This window comes from Triticum aestivum, chromosome 1A (assembly GCF_018294505.1).
Source record: "Triticum aestivum cultivar Chinese Spring chromosome 1A, IWGSC CS RefSeq v2.1, whole genome shotgun sequence".
In the NCBI taxonomy this organism is placed as follows: Eukaryota; Viridiplantae; Streptophyta; class Magnoliopsida; order Poales; family Poaceae; genus Triticum; species Triticum aestivum.
The window spans coordinates 461,245,708-461,264,631 of record NC_057794.1 but is presented as its reverse complement, the minus strand read 5'-3'; the positions used below and the strand labels follow the sequence as shown (position 1 = coordinate 461,264,631).

General features: G+C 45.7%; 2 protein-coding genes across 5 annotated transcripts; one reads left to right on the top strand and one right to left on the bottom strand.

Annotated features, from left to right (window-relative positions):
• Positions 1 to 4,898: 4,898 nt before the first annotated feature.
• LOC123056612 (uncharacterized) lies at positions 4,899 to 8,392 on the bottom strand. The gene is made up of 5 exons (XM_044479956.1): positions 8,160 to 8,392; positions 6,811 to 7,461; positions 6,498 to 6,729; positions 5,751 to 5,830; positions 4,899 to 5,332 (listed from the first exon to the last, which is right to left on the bottom strand). Exons 2-5 carry the CDS (start codon positions 7,447 to 7,449, stop codon positions 5,255 to 5,257), a joined length of 1,029 nt encoding a protein of 342 aa, XP_044335891.1. The 5' UTR covers positions 7,450 to 7,461; positions 8,160 to 8,392; the 3' UTR covers positions 4,899 to 5,254.
• Positions 8,393 to 8,751: 359 nt separating this feature from the next.
• LOC123056580 (ubinuclein-1) lies at positions 8,752 to 18,360 on the top strand. Of its 4 annotated transcripts, none has more exons than XM_044479950.1 (14): positions 8,752 to 9,112; positions 9,868 to 9,954; positions 10,061 to 10,153; positions 11,423 to 11,499; positions 11,700 to 12,028; positions 12,212 to 12,315; positions 12,411 to 12,510; positions 12,613 to 12,725; positions 13,920 to 14,006; positions 15,814 to 15,936; positions 16,067 to 16,207; positions 16,544 to 16,591; positions 17,376 to 17,477; positions 17,660 to 18,360. In XM_044479950.1, the coding sequence occupies exons 1-14, from the start codon at positions 8,822 to 8,824 to the stop codon at positions 18,125 to 18,127; spliced, it is 2,163 nt and encodes a 720-aa protein (XP_044335885.1). In that variant the 5' UTR covers positions 8,752 to 8,821; the 3' UTR covers positions 18,128 to 18,360. The 4 variants fall into 4 exon arrangements, with proteins under 4 accessions (XP_044335885.1, XP_044335880.1, XP_044335876.1 ...); XM_044479945.1 differs by having other exon boundaries at positions 12,149 to 12,315; XM_044479941.1 differs by having other exon boundaries at positions 11,700 to 12,112.
• Positions 18,361 to 18,924: the final 564 nt, after the last annotated feature.

Here is an 18,924-nt window from a genome sequence, read left to right as displayed (position 1 = left end):
CAATGATTCTCCAAAGGTTAGTGTTCACATGATTTAAATGATGTTTAAAGCGGTAAACCCAAGAATCTAAGTCCTCATTTTTCACAATCTTAGGGGGAGGATCGGCATGATTCAAATGAGTGGAAGGAACCGGTCCACCATAAACAAGTGGTGGTTCCACATGAGCAAAGATGTCGGTGCCATTTTTACCACTAGAAGAAGGAGCCTTTTCACTACTAGCTTCCCCCTTATCGGAGATAGCATCCGTCACCTTGTCGGTGGGATCACCCACTTTCAACGATGCAGTGGATAGTTTAAGCCCCTTAAGGAATTTAGTGAACATGCTTTCAACATCGATCGTCATGGAGGTTTTCAATGTCTCCAAGGCCACATTGAACTCCTCACGAGAGACCAAGGTTCCCCCATCGCCTGTAGACGAGGTCGGGTTCACACCAGAGTGTTCCTCCACACCGTCTACGGTATCAACCATACTCTTCGGACAGTAAAGTCCTTAATAAAGAGACGAGGCTCTGATACCAATTGAAAGGATCGATATGGTTGACTAGAGGGGGGTGTGAATAGGCAACCAACAATTTTTTGCTTTTCTTTAACAATTTAAACTTTGCATCAAAGTAGGTTGTCTAGATATGCAACTAGTGAGCAACCTATATGATGCAACAAGGATAGGAACACAAGCAAGCAAGTGATATGATACAAATAAGCTTGCACAAGTAAAGGCACGAGATAACCAAGAGTGGAGACGAGGATGTGTTGCCGAAGTTCCTTCCCTTTGAGAGGAAGTACGTCTCCGTTGGAGCGGTGTGGAGGCACAATGCTCCCCAAGAAGCCACTAGGGCCACCGTATTCTCCTCACGCCCTCACACAATGCGAGATGTCGTGATTCCACTATTGGTGCCCTTGGAGGCGGCGACCGAACCTTTACAAACAAGGTTGGGGCAATCTCCACAACTCAATTGGAGGCTCCCAACGACACCACGAAGCTTCACCACAATGGACTATGGCTTCGCGGTGACCTCAACCGTCTAGGATGCTCAAACACCCAAGAGTAACAAGATCCGCAAGGGATTAGTGGGGGAATCAAATTTCTCTTGGTGGAAGTGTGGATCGAGGCCTTCTCAACCACTCCCGAACAAATCAACAAGTTCGATTGGCTAGGGAGTGAGATCGGGCGAAAATGGAGCTTAGAGCAATAATGGAGCTTGGGGTTGGAAGAGATGAGTCAACGGGGAAGAAGGGGACCCCTTATATAGTGTAGGACAAAGATCCAACCGTTACCCACCTACCAGCTCGCGGCCAGCGGTACTACCGCTCCAGGCCAGCGGTACTACCGCAGGGCCGCGCGGTACTACCGCTTGCTTCCAAGCGGTACTACCGCACTGTCATGCGGTACTACCGTACATGCCCGCGGTACTGCCGCAACCCCAGCGACAACAAGGTCAGATCTGATGCGCAGGAGCTGAGGGAGGTACTTCCGCGAGCGCGGTACTACCGCGCCTCCATGCGGTACTACCGCAAGGCAGAAATCCCCTAGCCAGGGGGGGAGGAAACAACCATGCCTACTTCCGCAAAGAAACGGAAGAAGCAAAAACCCGACACAGTAGTACTGCCGAGGGGCGATACTACTGCCTAACAACATAGCGCGGTACTACCGCGGAGCGAAAGCGGTACTACCGCGGTAGGTGCGGATGTAAAAAATTACATCCGCCCCTACTACCGCGAAGGAGCGGTACTAGCCTGGTGGGCAGCGGTAGTGCAGCTCCAAGGGAGCGGTACTACCGTGGGCACCTGCAGTACTACCACGCCACCGCACGGTACTACCGCTGGTGCCTACGGTACTACCGCTCTCCTGGGAGCAGTACTACCGCGACCCAACTCAGCAGCCAGAACCAGGGAGACGAGAAAGCGGAGGAAGCTCCAAGGGAAAAGGAGGGGACAAGAAGGAGATGTGTACATGATGATTCCACCCAAACCTTTCCGACGCGGACCCTCTCTTAATAGTACGGCTTTCCTACGACTCAAATCCACCAAAAAGAAACGTAGAAAAGACGCCGTCTTCAACAGTCTTCGAGGGGCACCCAACCGTCTTGTGCCTAGCGATGAAATGTCTGGGATACTCAAGGCACACGATTAGTCCGCAAACGCATTGTCATCAATCACCAAAACACCTTAGAGATAAACATGATCAACACCAAGACTCCATGGGTGTTAGAATCATTACAATGTAATCTAGATTATTGACTCTAGTGCAAGTGGGAGACTGAAGGAAATATGCCCTAGAGGCAATAATAAAGTTGTTATTTATATTTCCTTATTTCATGATAAATGTTTATTATTCATGCTAGAATTGTATTAACCGGAAACTTAGTACCTGTGTGAATACATAGACAAACAGAGTGTCACTAGTATGCCTCTACTTGACTAGCTCGTTGATCAAAGATGGTTAAGTTTCCTAGCCATGGACAAAGAGTTGTCATTTGATAAACGGGATCACATCATTAGAGAATGATGTGATTGACTTGACCCATCCGTTAGCTTAACACGATGATCATTTAGTTTACCGCTTTTGCTTTCTCCATAACTTATACATGTTCCTATGACTATGAGATTATGCAACTCCCGAATACCAGAGGAACACTTAGTGTGCTATCAAACGTCAAAACATAACTGGGTGACTATAAAAATGCTCTACAGGTGTCTCCGATGGTGTTTTTTGAGTTGGCATAGATCGAGAGTAAGATTTGTCACTCCGTGTATCAGAGAGGTATCTCTGGGCCCCCTTGGTAATGCACATCACTATAAGCCTTGCAAACAATGTGACTAATGAGTTAGTTACAGGATGTTGCATTAAAGAACGAGTAAAGAGACTTGCCGGTAACGAGATTGAACTAGGTATTGAGATACTGACGATCGAATCTCGGGCAAGTAACATACCGATGACAAAGGGAACAACGTATGTTGTTATGCGGTTTGACCGATAAAGATCTTCGTAGAATATGTAGGAACCAATATGAGCATCCAGGTTCCGCTATTGGTTATTGACCAGAGATAAGTCTCGGTCATGTCTACATAGTTCTCGAACCCGTAGGGTCCACACGCTTAACGTTCAGTGACGATCGGTATTATGAGTTTATGTGTTTTAATGTACCGAAGGTAGTTCAGAGTCCCGGATATGATCACGGACATGACGAGGAGTCTCGGAATGGTCGAGACATAAAGATCGATATATTGGAAGCCTATGTTTGGACATCGGAATGGTTCTGGGTGAGTTCAGGCATATACCGGAGTACCGGGAGGTTACCGGAACCCCCCGGGAAGTATATGGGCCTTATTGGGCCATAGTGGGAGAGAGGAGAAGGGATCCTAGGAGGGGGCGCCCCCCCTTTCCTTCCCCCTCTCTCCCCCTTCCTTCCTCTCCTAATCCAACTAGGGAAGGGGGGGGGGGGAATCCTACTCCCGCTGGGAGTAGGACTCCCCTTGGGCGCGCCATAGAGGGTCCGACCCTCTCCCTCCTCCACTCCTTTATATACGAGAGAGGGGGGCACCCCATAGACACACAAGTTGATTGTTTAGCCGTGTGCGGTGTCCCCCTCCACAGATTTCCACCTCAGTCATATCGTTGCAGTGCTTAGGTGAAGCCCTGCGCCGGTAGCTTCATCATCACCGTCATCGCGCCGTCGTGCTGACGAAACTCTCCCTCGACACTCAGCTGGATCTAGAGTTCGCAGGACGTCACCGAGCTAAACGTGTGCATATCGTGGAGGTGCCCTATCTTCGGTGCTAGGATCGGTCGGATCGTGAAGACATACGACTACATCAACCGCGTTGTCATAATGCTTCCGCTTACGGTCTACGAGGGCACGTGGACAACACTCTTCCCCTCTTGTTGCTATGCATCACATAGATAGATCTTGCGTGTGCGTAGGAATTTTTTTGAAATTACTGCGTTCCCCAACATCTACATCTACGAGCAAGCATTGGGGATTCTATGACTCATCGGAGCTTGCGCAATCGCAGCAAACCGAGGCCGGGGTGAAACCCCGCGGGAAGGAGAGAGGTGGCGGAGTAGAGGAGGAGCCGGCCCTGGCGACGGCCGGCGGCATCGGCCCCGTGCTCATGGCCACGCCGGAGGTCGAGGAGGACGACGCGCCGACAGGAGAAAACCCTTGGACGGGGGTCAAGAAAACCCCCTGCCCAATGGGGTCCCAAGAAGCGACGACTCCATGGATGGAGCCGGCACCGAGCCCACGACCACAAGGTCCGGCAACGGCGGCGAAGCAAGAACGACCGGTACCGCATTGGCCGGCCCTCGTGGTGGCCAGCAACAGATGGGGGACGACGTTCGCAGCACTGACGCCAGGTCCTTGCCCGAGTTCTGGAGCCCGGCCACCCATCACTCTTGGATCCTGGCAATGCGCTGGTCGACGGGGGTCAGAGGACGACGCGTCAGTGGGCTAGGTGAAGCCATCAGAGGAGAGGAGAGGGAGGGGCGATGAGTCAAAGAGGAGCGGTGGGAACAATGCGGGTAAGGCGGTGACAGGAGAGTGAGGGGGGAGGGGAGTTATGAGATGTCCCTTCCGTCTCCCGCGCTGCCCGAGGCGTGCAACCCCTCGCACACGTGGCCACGCCGAGTCAGGCTCACGATTCTACCGGGCCAGGCTCAGGCCTGCTTTAAGGTCCGTACAAGCTATAAATCGCATGCAGCCCAGCTAACCAAACAGGCTACACATATCCCGCGCGGGCCTGGTTGATCTGCATGCAGGCAACCAAACACGCCCACAGTGGCCCGACAGTCGCCTCAGGCCCTCAGCAACCTTGGCCATTGATTTCCTTCCTTTCGTCACAACCCATCTTCCCCATAAGAGCAAGTACCGCAAGATAGTGTGATGCTCCCCCTAACAAAAGAAGAAAAATAATCTGATGCTTCACCGCAAACCGACCTACAACAAATCATCTCCATTCAGTTGGCCTAGCGCCCATCTGCATGCATGGAGCATCAACACTCAATGAAGAAACTGCTAAGAAACAAACGTCCATAGCACCATAGAGAACACCGAAGATCACACACAGATCTGGCTAAATCACAAACCCAAAGCAGCACATACGAGGCTACTTACATGCGGCCGCACAACAAAAGTACATGGTTGACATATTTACATAGCTGCCGATCGAGGAGTTGCTGCATCGACCTGCACCCTGCCTGTTTTTCCTCCAGTCTCGCAGCATATTGGACAACCCTGTCTGTTCCGGTTCTCGGTTAGTCATCTGGTGCGATGGGATTGCAGGCCAGTGCCTTGGGGATCCATGGCATGTGTGCTCCATCATGGCATAAGTTCTGCAGACAATGCGAACAAACACGGGTTTAGTTCGGGTAACAATGTAGTGTTTTTAGCATGGCCAAACACAGGAGAAGAGCAATTTTTGTTTTTCTCTACTTAAATGTTACATAAGTAGTTGTATTTTTCCAATGTACTCCCTCCGTCCCAAAATTCTTGTCTTAGATTAGTCTAGATACGGATGTATCTAATACTAAAACGTGACTTGATACATCCGTATTTAGACAAATCTAAGACAAGAATTTTGGGATGGAGGAGTATCTCCCTACTTAAGGAGCTTCCACTATAAACCTTCGCTCAGCCGGGCAAAACCATTAACTTCAGACCATTTAGAAATCACTGATTCTGACTTCCACTATATGATATCATTACTACTGACAGAAAAGAAGAATAACTAGGATGGTGAACAAAGATCACCTCCAGCCAGAAGAAGAATTTTCGCAGGAGGTTCAGTCGTCTCTCATTAGTGTCAGCAGTGTCGATTTGCTTGGCCAGATCTGCATCAGTTTTGGTAGCAAAGCACGATATTAATGCAATTGACAAATCCATCTAATGCCAAGTATTCATAAAATACTAATTTATGTTGCGGCACGAAAGTACAGCCTTCGAAACTGCTACAGGCACCATGAGAATCTTTGACCACAACGTTGATGGAAATGCTATAGTTACTTTGTTTCAAAGCAAGGCAGAGCAATAGTGAAAACTAGGCATCATGCATCCAAGGTTTCAAATGACTGTTTATAGAGGAAAGCTCACTGGGCACAATAAAGCAGCAACAGCTAGCTAACCCAAGCCACTTAAATATCAAGATTCTTTGTTCTATGATACTGTACATGTTATAAATAATTTTGCTTACATACGAAATGGTGATGAACAGATTAAATTCATGACTTTTAATAGAGTTCAGTGATCCATTTGGAAGAAAACATTTGAACATGGCTAGGAGCATAAATCAGTTACAATTTGTACCAGACCAGAAAATGCACAGTTTAAGAAATGCTTATATTTTTATTTTTTTAAACGGAAGTTTGAGAAATGCTTATCAACACCTCACTGAAATCAAGGTTCAAAATGAAGCTCTTAGACTACAACCACAAGAAAGGCGCAACAACGGAATAACCCTATCAGGCTAAAAAGGTTGCCCATACACAATATAGTAACCACCTGGGTAGTGATCAAGATACGACAGTCCAACGAATCCTGTGGGATAGCGTTTGGATCCACTTCGCAATTGTCTTTGTCTGCTCACAGGCTTCTGGTCAGTGGCTTTTCTCATAAGCTCTTCGTATTCATTTTGGTCATATGGCTGACTTAAAACAGAATCAAGTTTTTCATCAAATGTAGAAGGAGCACCACAACTAAGAGCAAGCGGTTCTTCTTCACAATCTTCACATGCCTGCCGCAAAAACCAAATTATGGAATAAAAACAGAATAATTAAATAGATAACCCACAAAACTGAACTGAAGTAGAACTCACCTCAAAATCAGAAGATTCAGTACAAGGTACAACTCCATGCTCATCTGTGCAGATTGAATCCCGACCATGCAAATTGTCTGGAGCAGGCCTGTCAATTCCACGTTCAGACATAACCACAGTTCTCAATTCATCATATCCAGGGGGTGTCTCCTCCTCTTGCTCATATACCACAGTAACACCTGGTTCCAGCTCAAGAACCATGAAACCATCCTTGATCTTCATGAGGCTCAGAAATTCTGCGTAAGATTCATCAACATCTGAGGTGTTCTTCTTCACAGACGATGTCCTTGGGAGAAAGGAATGGCCCGCATTTACATTGACAGCGCTGCCTGATGTTTGATCTAGTCGGTCGACGTTCGGACCACCCCGACTTGTGTGTGGCAATTTTTTGGGGACATTTGTGCCGTCTCTGGCATTTGCGGCTCCATATGGCATAACATCCTCTTCATACCTGATGGAAGCAGGCAAGCCATGGTCCCCATTTGGCATATGAAACACATACGCACTTCCATCTTCAATTAGATTTTCCAAGAAAATCTTGTAAGACGGATCAATATCTGAATCATCTTTGCGAGTCAAACTGGCGAACACCTTGTTGTTGTCGCGTGACGATCTATTCGCCATTTTCTGGTTCTTCATCTGGCTGATTACCTGAAGATTCAAGAAGGCTTATATCATATGCATCAACAGTCATCCTATCAATATAACTACCATAAAAATCCAAAGAGCAATGAGCAGGTGATTCATGCACATAACCTACACTGAAACATCATGGCAACTGCACCCTGCAATCTAGCAATAGAAACCCAATGGCGCTGAACAAATTTAGTGAACCCCAATTCATCACCAGGTATGTGGACTGTATATACCGCATGACAATTCATGGATACTGTTCCAACCATGGCAAGATGGAAGATGAGCTCAGGATTCTGACCATTTAGACTGGAAGAACGCTTGGTATCGAGCACACAACACTGAAACAAAATTCTGTTTCAGTGTAGTATCTCTGGAGCGCACCAGAATCATATCTCCGCACCAAACAAAGCTGCCACTGGAACTGCATGCGACTAAAATCGCCCTAGGATGAAAGATCCGAGCAGAAACCCGCGGGGATTTGCCGGGCACACACCGCACAGCAACAAACGGGATGCGGACCCCTGGGCAACAAAACCCCATTCCGCAGATCGCAGAATAACTAACTGCAGACAATGCATACAAGAAGGAAGTGCATGCAGCACGGAGGGAAGAAGAAACCGGTAAAAGCGCAGGGGATCCGATCGGCGGCCGGATCCCAGTCGAACACTGTAGGTTTAGGCGTGGAGGATTTGGGGAACGAAGCTCACGCTTACCTGCGGGAAGAAGAGGAGACCGGTGGTTTGGTCCCCTTCCCGCTTCCTTCCGATAATGGCGGGCGGCAAGGGGGGGATTTACTGCCGCCGAGCGAGCTTCCCCGCCGTTGCAGATTTAGGGCTCATCTCCAGCAGCGTTCGCCGTGGTAGGAACAGCGAAAGCGGACAGCGAGCAGGGACAGGTCCGGGAAGAAGATGCTCCGCTTGGAGTCGGAGTGCCGTCGTTTCGGTTCGAATAGGCCGAGAGAAGGCCCGCGTAGGCGCTAATGGGCCGGCCAGCCAGCCCGCCCGCGAGCTCGCGGAAACGGTAAACGGCGACGGCGACGGACGGCGAGAGGAGAGGAGGGGAGGAGAGGCGAGTAGGGAAAAGGAAAGTAAATCCACGGCCGTACGCGTCGTCAGTCCAGCCGTTGTGCAGAGGAGAGGAGAGAGGAGGCTTTTCCCCCGTCGTCCTCCTCACCCACCTGACAGGCACCGGCACCACCAGCACCACCCCGCCCCGCCACGCCACGCCAAGCATCCCTCCCCTCCTCCCCTCCCCTCCCCTCCCAACCAACTCGCCCCGCCGGCGCCGACCCGCGGCCCTACAACCCCTCCAGACCCCCTCGATCCGATGCGCTAGCCCGCTGATCCGGGGCCCCAATCGCGCAATTCCCGCCGCCATGGACGCCCCCGCGCCTACCCCCGCCCCCGCCCCTCCCGCCGCCGCGGTGCCGGCCGAGGCCGCCGCGAGGGCTCCTGCCCCCGCTCCTGCGCCGCCGCAGCCTGCCGCGGCGGCCCCGCCGGCGGGGAGGCAGCTGTTCTCCGTGGAGCTCCGGCCCGGGGAGACCACCATTGTGTCGTGGAAGAAGCTTCTCAAGGATGCCGGCCCGGGAGCCGCCCCGCCGCCCTCCCTGCCCGCCGCGGCGGTGCAGCCGGTCGTTGCCCCCCTCGCGGGGCCCTCTGGTGCTGCGGTAGGTCTTCGTGCCCCCCCTTCTATGTGTTCTCCTCCTCGCTGTATGCATACACCTAACCTATGTGGTCGCCGATCAAGCCTGCGAACCGAGGGATTTCGAGTGGGATGGGTGGATAAATTGGGATTTTATTAGTGCATAATATGTTGGAGACTAGCTAGATACAACTGTTAGTGCATTTGTGGGCTCATCAGTGGAGTAATGTGGTCTATGTAGAGCGAGCATAGAAGTAGTTTGCAGAAGAGACATTTAGTGCAGACAGCAAAAGTTAGGAGATGTAAAATAAAGACAAGGCATACATCAGGTGTTGTCGTGGACGGTGGAACCCTTTGCGAGGAGGTAGGATTGTGCCCGCTTAGCTTATCCTCCAGGGCATCGAAACATATACACACTTCCACCAACAGTGCAGCAAAAACCTGAAGAAGATTCAACAAAACTCTTCAGGGTAACTGATGAGGTGGCTACTGTAAAATGAAATTGCTTACTTTTGATATGCACTATACAAGACACAGGCTGATTTCTAATTAAAATTTGCTGTTGGTAGTTCACAGTATATGGAAAATGTTGATGTGTTATCTATCATCCTTGTCGTTCACATTGGCAGCTGCTGCACTTACCCGTTCTTTGGATTAATCAGCTTATCTTGTGTTTGTTTTCACATGTGATCGATATATTAATTATTATTTTTGTTGTTGCAAACAGTTGGATTATTGTTGTATTTCATATTGAGGCTATCTCATCTTTTTTTGAGTCAGGTACATCCAACAGAAAACGACCCAAATGATCCATCACAGTCAAATCGGTTCAATGCAGTTATTGAGAAAATCGAGCGCCTTTACATGGTAAGGCACATGTTGTTATCTCAAGAGAGGAGGACATGTATTTTTTTACTTAATACACCATGTGCATAACGTCTTTGCCCCATGTCCTCGTACTGCACTTTGGCAGGGCAAACATAGTAGCGACGAAGAAGATTTGGGTGATGTGCCTGATGATGATCAGTATGACACCGAAGATTCTTTCATTGATGACGCTGAATTGGTTAGTTTTTTCATTGCTTCAGAGTACTTTCTTACCTGGATGCTAGGAATTACCTGGATGATGCTGAATTGGTTATTAAACATAAAGACTATATAGAACCTTAGGGTAAGCTCCGGCGTTGGGTTTTTACGGTTTGTTCGGTCCGGTCTCTTCGGTCTTCCAGAAATTTGGTCTTCCCAAACTGATGACCGAAATTACTTCGTCTTTTCTCTATTCGGTCTTCGGTCTGTACCATCTAGAATTCGGTCCTGACCAAATAGACCGAATTTGTAAATTGATCCATTGATTAAACTCTTCAGCATACACATAGAAATAGGACGGGAGAACGGGCGTGCTTATATTGCAAGATGGGCGGCGGATGCGGGATGCGGCGAGTAGCAGCAGATGTTGGAGGATGGGAGGTGGAGCAGCGGACATTGGAGAAGATCCGGCGACCAGGCATGGAGGTGGAGTACCAGATGTTGGAGGACGAGAGCGGCGACCGGGGGTGGAGGTGGAGCACTGGACAGAGGTGGAAATAGGAGGACCGAGGATGGGAGGTGGCTCGGTGAGTGGCGGCGGCGCGATGCATGGGGGTCAACAATGCTGGCTAGCATCTAGGTTTGGGAGTTAGGAGAGAGGAGGAGATGAGATGGGGCCGGCCAGTCATGGACTCGAGCCAGGACGCAAGGCAAGTGGGTTACTTGGCCTCGAGGCCGTAATGAATGGGCTTGATAGGTAATGGGCTGGCGGCTGGTGTGGAGGACCTAGTAGTTCGGTCACTTCGGGTTATTCAGTTAGCACAACAACACGACCGATTCAACCGAAGCTACTTCGGTCTTCTTATTCTGACAGACCGAATTTAATTTGGTCTTTTGTTGTTCGGTATTTACGGCTTCGGCTTCGGTCTTTCGGTCTTCGGTTTTTGTGCCTGGGCTGACCTTAGGGATAAGCACTTCACCTGACCTTTTTAACCAGTATTGAGAATGATGCGTTCATTTCTATTCTTTCTTTCTTACTGCAAGAACAGTCAAATCCTAGTGTACATAGAGTACAATAGTATACTGCCAGGAAGGATTTTGCTAAAAACTTATTCAGCGGTGCATGACAATAGCTCAAAGTTTTGTTAGAATACACTGATGTCAGTTTCTGTGCGGACAAAATGATACATTACATGTTTCCTGCTCCAATGTTAGACAGCGAGTTCAATTTTATTGCTGTATGGTCAGAATTTTTGAAGATGTCGGGCTAATAGCAGCCATTGTGATTGCTTATTACTTGCATTTGTAGGACGAGTACTTTGAAGTTGACAATTTGGAAACCAAGCACACTGGATTTTTTGTGAACAAAGGGAAATTGGAACAAAGGTAATTTTTCTGATACTTATTTGATTTGCAACTATTGAGCTGCACAATTTATGGTCTTACCTGTGCTAATTCTTCATAGCTGTATCATGGTGGGTGATATAATAACTACTAAGCAACAACTCGAGCTTACTGCATACATGCTTTATACATGTGCCGTTATAGGGCATAAATAATGACATTACTTCAGCTTTGTTTTGCAGTGAGTATGGCTCAGTACAAAATGTTGTACCAGATGGCACAGTACAAAATGTTGGACCGAAGAAACGGAGAAGAAGAGACTCTTCAAATTCTTACATCGAAAATAGCAAGGAGCTTGCAACAGGCAGCATGCCTGTAAAAGCCCCTAAAAGAAATGCTCTTGAAATAGGGAAAAACATAGCAAGTAGCGACTTAAGTTCTTACAGCGAATATCACTCTGAAGGCAACAAACCGTTGACGAATAAAAGTAATTCCCCTGGAAGAATGCAGAAAGTGAATGCCAGTGACAATGCAACTGGTGCTGAGTACGCATCACTTCCGAAGATATCAAGTAAGGGTGTTTCATTACCTTCTTCAGAAATAAAGGACTTGAACAAGCATAAAACTGCAGTGCCGCAGGCTGTTGATTTTGCTCGTAAGTCTACAACTAATGCAACAAACCCTTATCCAGCATACTTGGAGAAGGATGCTGCAGTGCAACTTGATCTCCAATTGAAAAAATCCTCTAATGTAGCGAAGCCAGATTTGCCAAAGAAAATGCGTTCCAAAGAAAAATATGGTGTCAATCAGTTTCCTGGCTTGACTACAGCAGACAACGTATATTCGACACAAACAACGGTAAGAATCAGATGAAGTTGTACTGTGAGTATGGTGTGATTCAGTTATCTGTATGCACTAGTTTTGTTTTATGATATTATGTGCTACCTTTTCAGCACTTGGCTGCAAACAGGCGCATAGAAGGTTCAGGTATTAAGGCCAAGGGTACCAGACTCGAGCGAGCTATTCGTGACCTTGAAAATATTGTTGGTGAATGTGCGTACCTTGTGTACAAATTCTTTATTCAATTGTATACTTTACTTTGAAGCACTTCTGGAAGTAACTTTAGTGTTTGCTACTTAATATTCCTCCTCACAGACAAACCGCATACTCTTGATGTTCCGTACATTGATCCAAATTGTCAAGGAGCGGTCAAAAGAAGACTGCCTCAAGAAATAAAACAAAAACTTGCTAAGGTCGCAAGGTTATCGGTATGTTCTGCTACACCATATTTTACGTCAGAGTTAAATGCTTCTGGTTAGTCCCTCCTGTGTTGCTACTTCGGCTTTAGATAAAATTTTGGACTTCAGGTGGGGTGTTCCCCCTTCTGCTGTGAGTTTGAAAAAAAAACTCACAGCTGACACTGTTCCTAACCTGCATAGAACATTGGTTAGACTTTAGTACTATCTTATTGATGTTTAAATTACTTTTTGAAAAATTATGTGACCTTGTCTTGGTTCTGGAGTACAAAACAACTGCTGAACCCAGTAACCCATCAAGGCATACATAGTGGTTTTCTTGTTCTGCTAAAACTATAGTTTTCTTCTCTTATATCTGTGCTGCTAGATTTCATAAAATCAGTAGCCTATATTTACTACAGCGATAAAGTGAGGTACCTCAGCCACAACACCACCTATGGCGAGTGCTGAGGTGACACTGTACACACATAAAGAATGTAGCAAAAGCAGTGCTGCCATGCATTGACATCAACTATATATAGAAAGATGACAGTACACAATGCATCATGAAGCATCAAACTTGAGATTCACGCATGTAACAGTAATTTGGCAAGAGCATTCAGCTTCAGCCACGAACCATCAAGCAAGAGATTCACGCATGTAATAGTAATCTGGCAAGAAATACACACCACTCAGCCAGGTCGATGAGAGGGAGGAGGGAGAGTGAAGCTAACCTGCTGCAATGGCCGGCTAACAAATTAGGAAGAGGGAGGGCTTGAGGTGGAGGGTGGCCTGACGGTAGTCACAGCTGTCGCTGCCACCAGATCCAGAACGGATGGGAACAGGGATGGTGGCGGCAGGCTGGGATGCCTTGAGAGAGTTGCAAGCACCGACACAAAACAGATGCGGAGGAGGATTCCTCATGTTCAGAACCTCTGTCTTCAATGACTATATCTGTAGTTATCCGAAATGCAAACTGTAATCTGTAACGTAGTTCCTTGGCAGTTTTGACATAAAATCTGCAGTTTTGAGTTTACTCTTTGAGATTAGAGAGATGTAGGCATATACACCTTAAATTCCTGTGCTGCTGCTTTTCGTCGTGTGAATGTAGAAGCTTGGAAAGTACAGCCTGTGCTTGTTTTTGTGTGTTTCAGTAAAAGCACTCGGTTATAGTGGCAGTTTTAACTTACTGTGCAGCTCACAACAGTGAATTCTTGATAAATGCAGGCAAATCAGGGTAAAATCTCAGAAGATGAATTGATCAATCGCCTCATGGGCATAGTGGGGCACCTTGTGCAGCGTAGGACACTGAAGGTGAGTAGAGGCAGTGATTAAAGTATGTGCATTGTTGTATTGATTTTGCGAATTTTTTATTCTTTTAGTATGTGTTCAAGCATGGCATCATGATCCTTTTTAGGTGGTTGCTTTTGTGAGTTTCAGATTCCAAAAAAATGTTAATTTTGTAATATTCCTGCACTGTCCACCGCCTTGATCTTGAATCTGGAGGAATTTAGAGGAATTTGTGATGAGTAGGTCTTCTATTTGTTATAGTTATAGTTCACTTGCAGCTTTGAATGAGTTCTAGCACGATTACTATTAGGAGAAAGCCATTTTTAAGTTCCAGTTTTGTATTCACCTACTGTTAGGGTCTTAGGTACTTGTGGATGAATTTAATAACATTTTGGATGGCTATTGGCATGCTGATATATTTTTATAAGAACACATTTTTTTGGCGTCGTTATGTGATTATGCATTTTCATATGATAGTTTACATTTTTCAATTCAAGTCATGTGGATGAACTAAGCAGCAAGTCAAGCTTACTGGATTTGATCTTTTGATTTGTACAATAATCATGCTACTGACAATAGACTAAAATTTGCTTTCATGTAACTGAACAAGCAGACTCCATGATAAAGGAACTATATTTTTGTCCACATGTCTTCTTTTGGTTGGCTAGGAAACAGTGGAGAGACTGCATTATATAAATATAAATTGTGCTTAGTGAAGATAGTTTATTTAAGGAAGGATGCGCAAGAGAGCAAATCTAATTAATCGTCTCTAGTAGCCAGATAAATACTTATGGTTCCCTTTCCCTCAATGCACTATGGGTGTGAGTTCCTTGCTTCGAGATTCTTTATCATTCAACTTTACTTGCAACCTGACCTTCCCTTCTCACTGCTTCTAATATCTTGCATATCATGAGTAGTAAAATTCAGTGTATCCAGGATCTCTTGGTTATTTAACGAGTTCTAATAAAGGACTAAAAAAATGAAATGAGAAATATGCTCGTAGATTGAACATCCAAGTTGGTTGATGCGAGGAATTGCAGTCCTCATTGACCACCTGGACCTTTGAGTGCAACATACTTCACCGAACTCTCATCTTGGGAAGTTGTCATGCAGAAAAGATAGGGGGCTCTAATAATAGATCATGATCACAGACTCAGAGTGCCCCAGCTAGTTTTTTCAGCCAGCACCTTGTGTTTGGATTTTGGAAAGAGACCGCCTTTCCAAGATTGCCCTACCAAATATTTGGCTAGCCAAAATTTTGGTCAGGCTTTTGCTAGCCCGGGTTTGCCCAGCATTGGCATGAAAAACGAACTAGAGTGGGGAAAGAGGCATTGGCATGCCAAAACATTGGTAACCATCCAAACAAACACCAAAAGTTTGGTGACCATCAAAAAATTGGTAGGGTGAGCTTTGGCCCATGCAAACAGGTGCAAAACTACCTACTGATGGTGCAAACAAGAATTGGTCTTCCACTTCTTCAATTTCTGCACCTCTCATTGCTAAAGAGAGAACAAGCAACATAGACAGCAGAAAATAGAGACGGTATAACAATATTGACCATGCATGTCACGGTATAACAATATTCCGAGTCTTGAGCATCTGACTGTGTTATTGCTTCATTTTTTCAGTTATGGCCTTTATATTGCTTGCATCATGTCTTGCATTGCTTTGAATTGTACTCCCTCCGTCCGAAAAAGCTTGTCCCAAGCTTGTCTCTCAAATGGATGTATCTAGCACTAACTTGATGCTAGATACATCCATTTGAGGGACAAGCTTTTTGGACGGAGGGAGTATATTGTACCGTAGTTTCACTAATTGTTGGTATCTTCAGAGAAACATGAAAGAAATGGTCGAATCGGGTATGTGCGCTAAGCAAGAGAAGGCTGACAAGTTCCAGCAAGTGAAAACTGAGATCTATGAAATGGTCAAAGCACGTCTAGACACCAAGCCCAAGGTAAGACTGCAATGCTGAGTAGGATGTGCAGGATTCACTTCATTTGGGTTCTTGCATTTTATTTTAGCTTTTGATTTCCTCAATGCATCAGAAGTTTAATTTAGAAAATTTTGCCTCCATTTGCTTTTAGGTTACTGAACAAAGGGATGATTCAGCACATGATTTTCAAGGGGGTGTCAGTATTGATGATAAAACAGCCTTAAAAGGCAAATTTGTTCTGGATGCTCCACTGGAGGACAGGATCTGTGATCTATATGATCTTTATGTTGAGGTATAGACATGCAGATGTATCTCCTTCAATGATAGTATTTCAAAGCTAGTGGCCAGTTTTCTCTCTACAGAAATGCTGGAAGCTTCGGGAGGGATACTTTTCTGTTTAGTTTTAGGTTTTACCTATTGTACATGTCTGTATTTTGTGAAGAGATAAAATCTTTGCCCACCCTGTCAGGAGCTTAGTACAGTTATTTCGAAATAAGAGTGGCCTCGAAAGGCTCCTTGCCTTTAGCCTTATTTAGTTTGATCTATGCGTATTTAGTATCACTTCAAAGCCTTGAGTTCCATATAACTTATGATTATGCTTAATTATTGAAAATCGCATGCTTTTCAGGGTATGGATGAAGACAAGGGCCCTCAGAGTCGTAAGTTATATGTAGAGGTATGGCCTGCCAATTTACATGTTTCTTTTTCTGTTCCTCCTTTCTGTTTTGCAGCTATTTTGGATTCTAACTTTGAAGTAGTCTAATAGCGATCCCTTTTTTAGGAACATCTGTCGAAAGAACCTACTCCCTCCGGTCGGAAATAAGTGTCGTGGTTTTAGTTCAAATTTGAACTAAAACCACGACACTTATTTCCTATCGGAGTACTATACTGTAATATGCAAACATGTTTTCGACGCAGTAATGGTCCTTAAAAGACTTCTTTTTCAGTTCTGGCATGGTACTTACAATCACACAGAAAGATCTTGGCGGTGAACTTAAATGTGGTTCCTTAGTAATACACCCTTTTGGTTATCATAATCCGATTGACTACGATGGTGTCTCTAAGCTAACCAATATATGCCTTTTGGCTTGCTCCATTATTTTGCATGTAGTCGAGATTTTTTTAGTGAGGTAATCCAAAGTCAAACAAATGCCTCTGTGTACCAGCTAAAGATTAGTGTGTCTCTAAGCTAGCCAATACATAATGCCTTTCGGCTCACTACGTTATTTTGTATGTAGTCGAGGAAACTTCTAGCAAGGTAATCCAAAGTCAAAGAAATGCCTTTGTGCACGAGCTAAAGATTATCGTGAGATACTCTGTTAATTGTGTTTCATGGATCATGAATTTTGCACCAATTTAGTTATTTCATAAGCTTCTGAGTAACATATTAGTTTGAGATACACCAGCTCATGTGCTTTTATACTAGTTCACGACGTGCTCACATTATCTTTCTGCACCAGCTTGCTGACTTGTGGCCACAAGGTTACATGGATAAAGTTGAAATTCGAAATGCCATTTCAAGATCGAAGGAGCGAAGAAATTTATTGTACCGGCAGCGCAAGGTGAATGTCTTTTGAGCTTAACATGCCTAGTTAAAAATCTCCTTGGAAAAAAAAGCAAGTACACAACTCTGTGGCATCCATTTCTGCATACCCTGCCCAATATGAAACGTATGCACAATACCTGGTTGGAACAAAATGTCACTCAGTGACTAACTGGATGTTGCATGTTAAATAAAAATCAGGTTCGCAACGAGGAGAGAATGAAGAGGAGAAGGATAGCTGCTGCCGCCAAGTCACGAGATGGCAACCCAATGGTGGCTCAGTATGCTACAGCACAGCAAGTTATGCAACCGCCCGTGAAAGACGCTAGTCCATCGATGACAAGCACACACACCTTGTATCCTGTTGTTAACTATGGACATAGCCAGGTCTGCAGAAACGCTGACAGAGTTGGTGAAGTGACCGTGGGTGCAGCATCTGACGGCAACCGTAGTTCTTCCACGGACATCAAGAGGAGGAAACTAGGGTCTGACGCCGCCGTGGATCTGCAACTGCAAGCTAACCCACTGAAGGTTCCCCCGCGGTATGTCAGCGAGAAGCAGAAGCCTGCGAAGCGTGTGGATGATGCAAAGGTCGGCAGTAGCAGTAGCCTTCCTCAGACGGTGCTTGCCGTTGCAGGCTATGACCCCCAGCGGCCCGGCTACAGCTAACAAAATCATTTTGGTGGTGCTCCATTGGGGAACAGAAGAATAAATCATGGCCAAAGGTTGGCTTGTAACAAAGATAGGTAGGTAGATGTTCGATGTGCTCGCTGCCAATTGACTTCTGAGCAAATTATGATTGAACTCTTAGCGCGTCATCTTGACTGAGAAGGGTATTTTCTGGCCCATTTGTAGTTTGGAAAGATGAATAATTTACATGGTTTAGTCTGTTTCGTTTGTCATTGTTTCCCCTCGTTGTAATCATTCTGTTGTCGGTTCTCGCTTACCAACATCTGCATCTGAGCTCCATTTTGAGTGCCGGAGATTATCATATGAGCCTGTTTATCAGAAATCCATGTCTTACGTTTTGGAAAATATTATGAAAAACATACAGGTCGTAGATAGATACTTGTCCACGATGAGTTTGGTAGTGAAAGTAAGTCATTTTTTGCCGCTTACAGATCACGGTAGTTACTAATGTTGGCGAACAAAAATTTCTACATGTATTGTTGTGTTTTGATAATAATATATAATGAGTAGATTCTTTTTTTGAGAATCGATAATAATGAGGTTTTTAGCAAAGATAGCTAGGCTTTTATTCATTGTCGAGAATGTTTACAGGGATTACATTTGTGTCGAACGGAGCGTCCAGCCAAATGTGCTTCGAAATTAGAAGCTCTAGATTCAAATGTAAAATTACAAGAAATAAATCCTTTTGAAGTTTCTTTCAGTTCTCTGATAATACCACCGTAGTTGCCTCCCGTGTCCTCCTAGATATGATTTATGACTTGTTTGCAATCAGATGC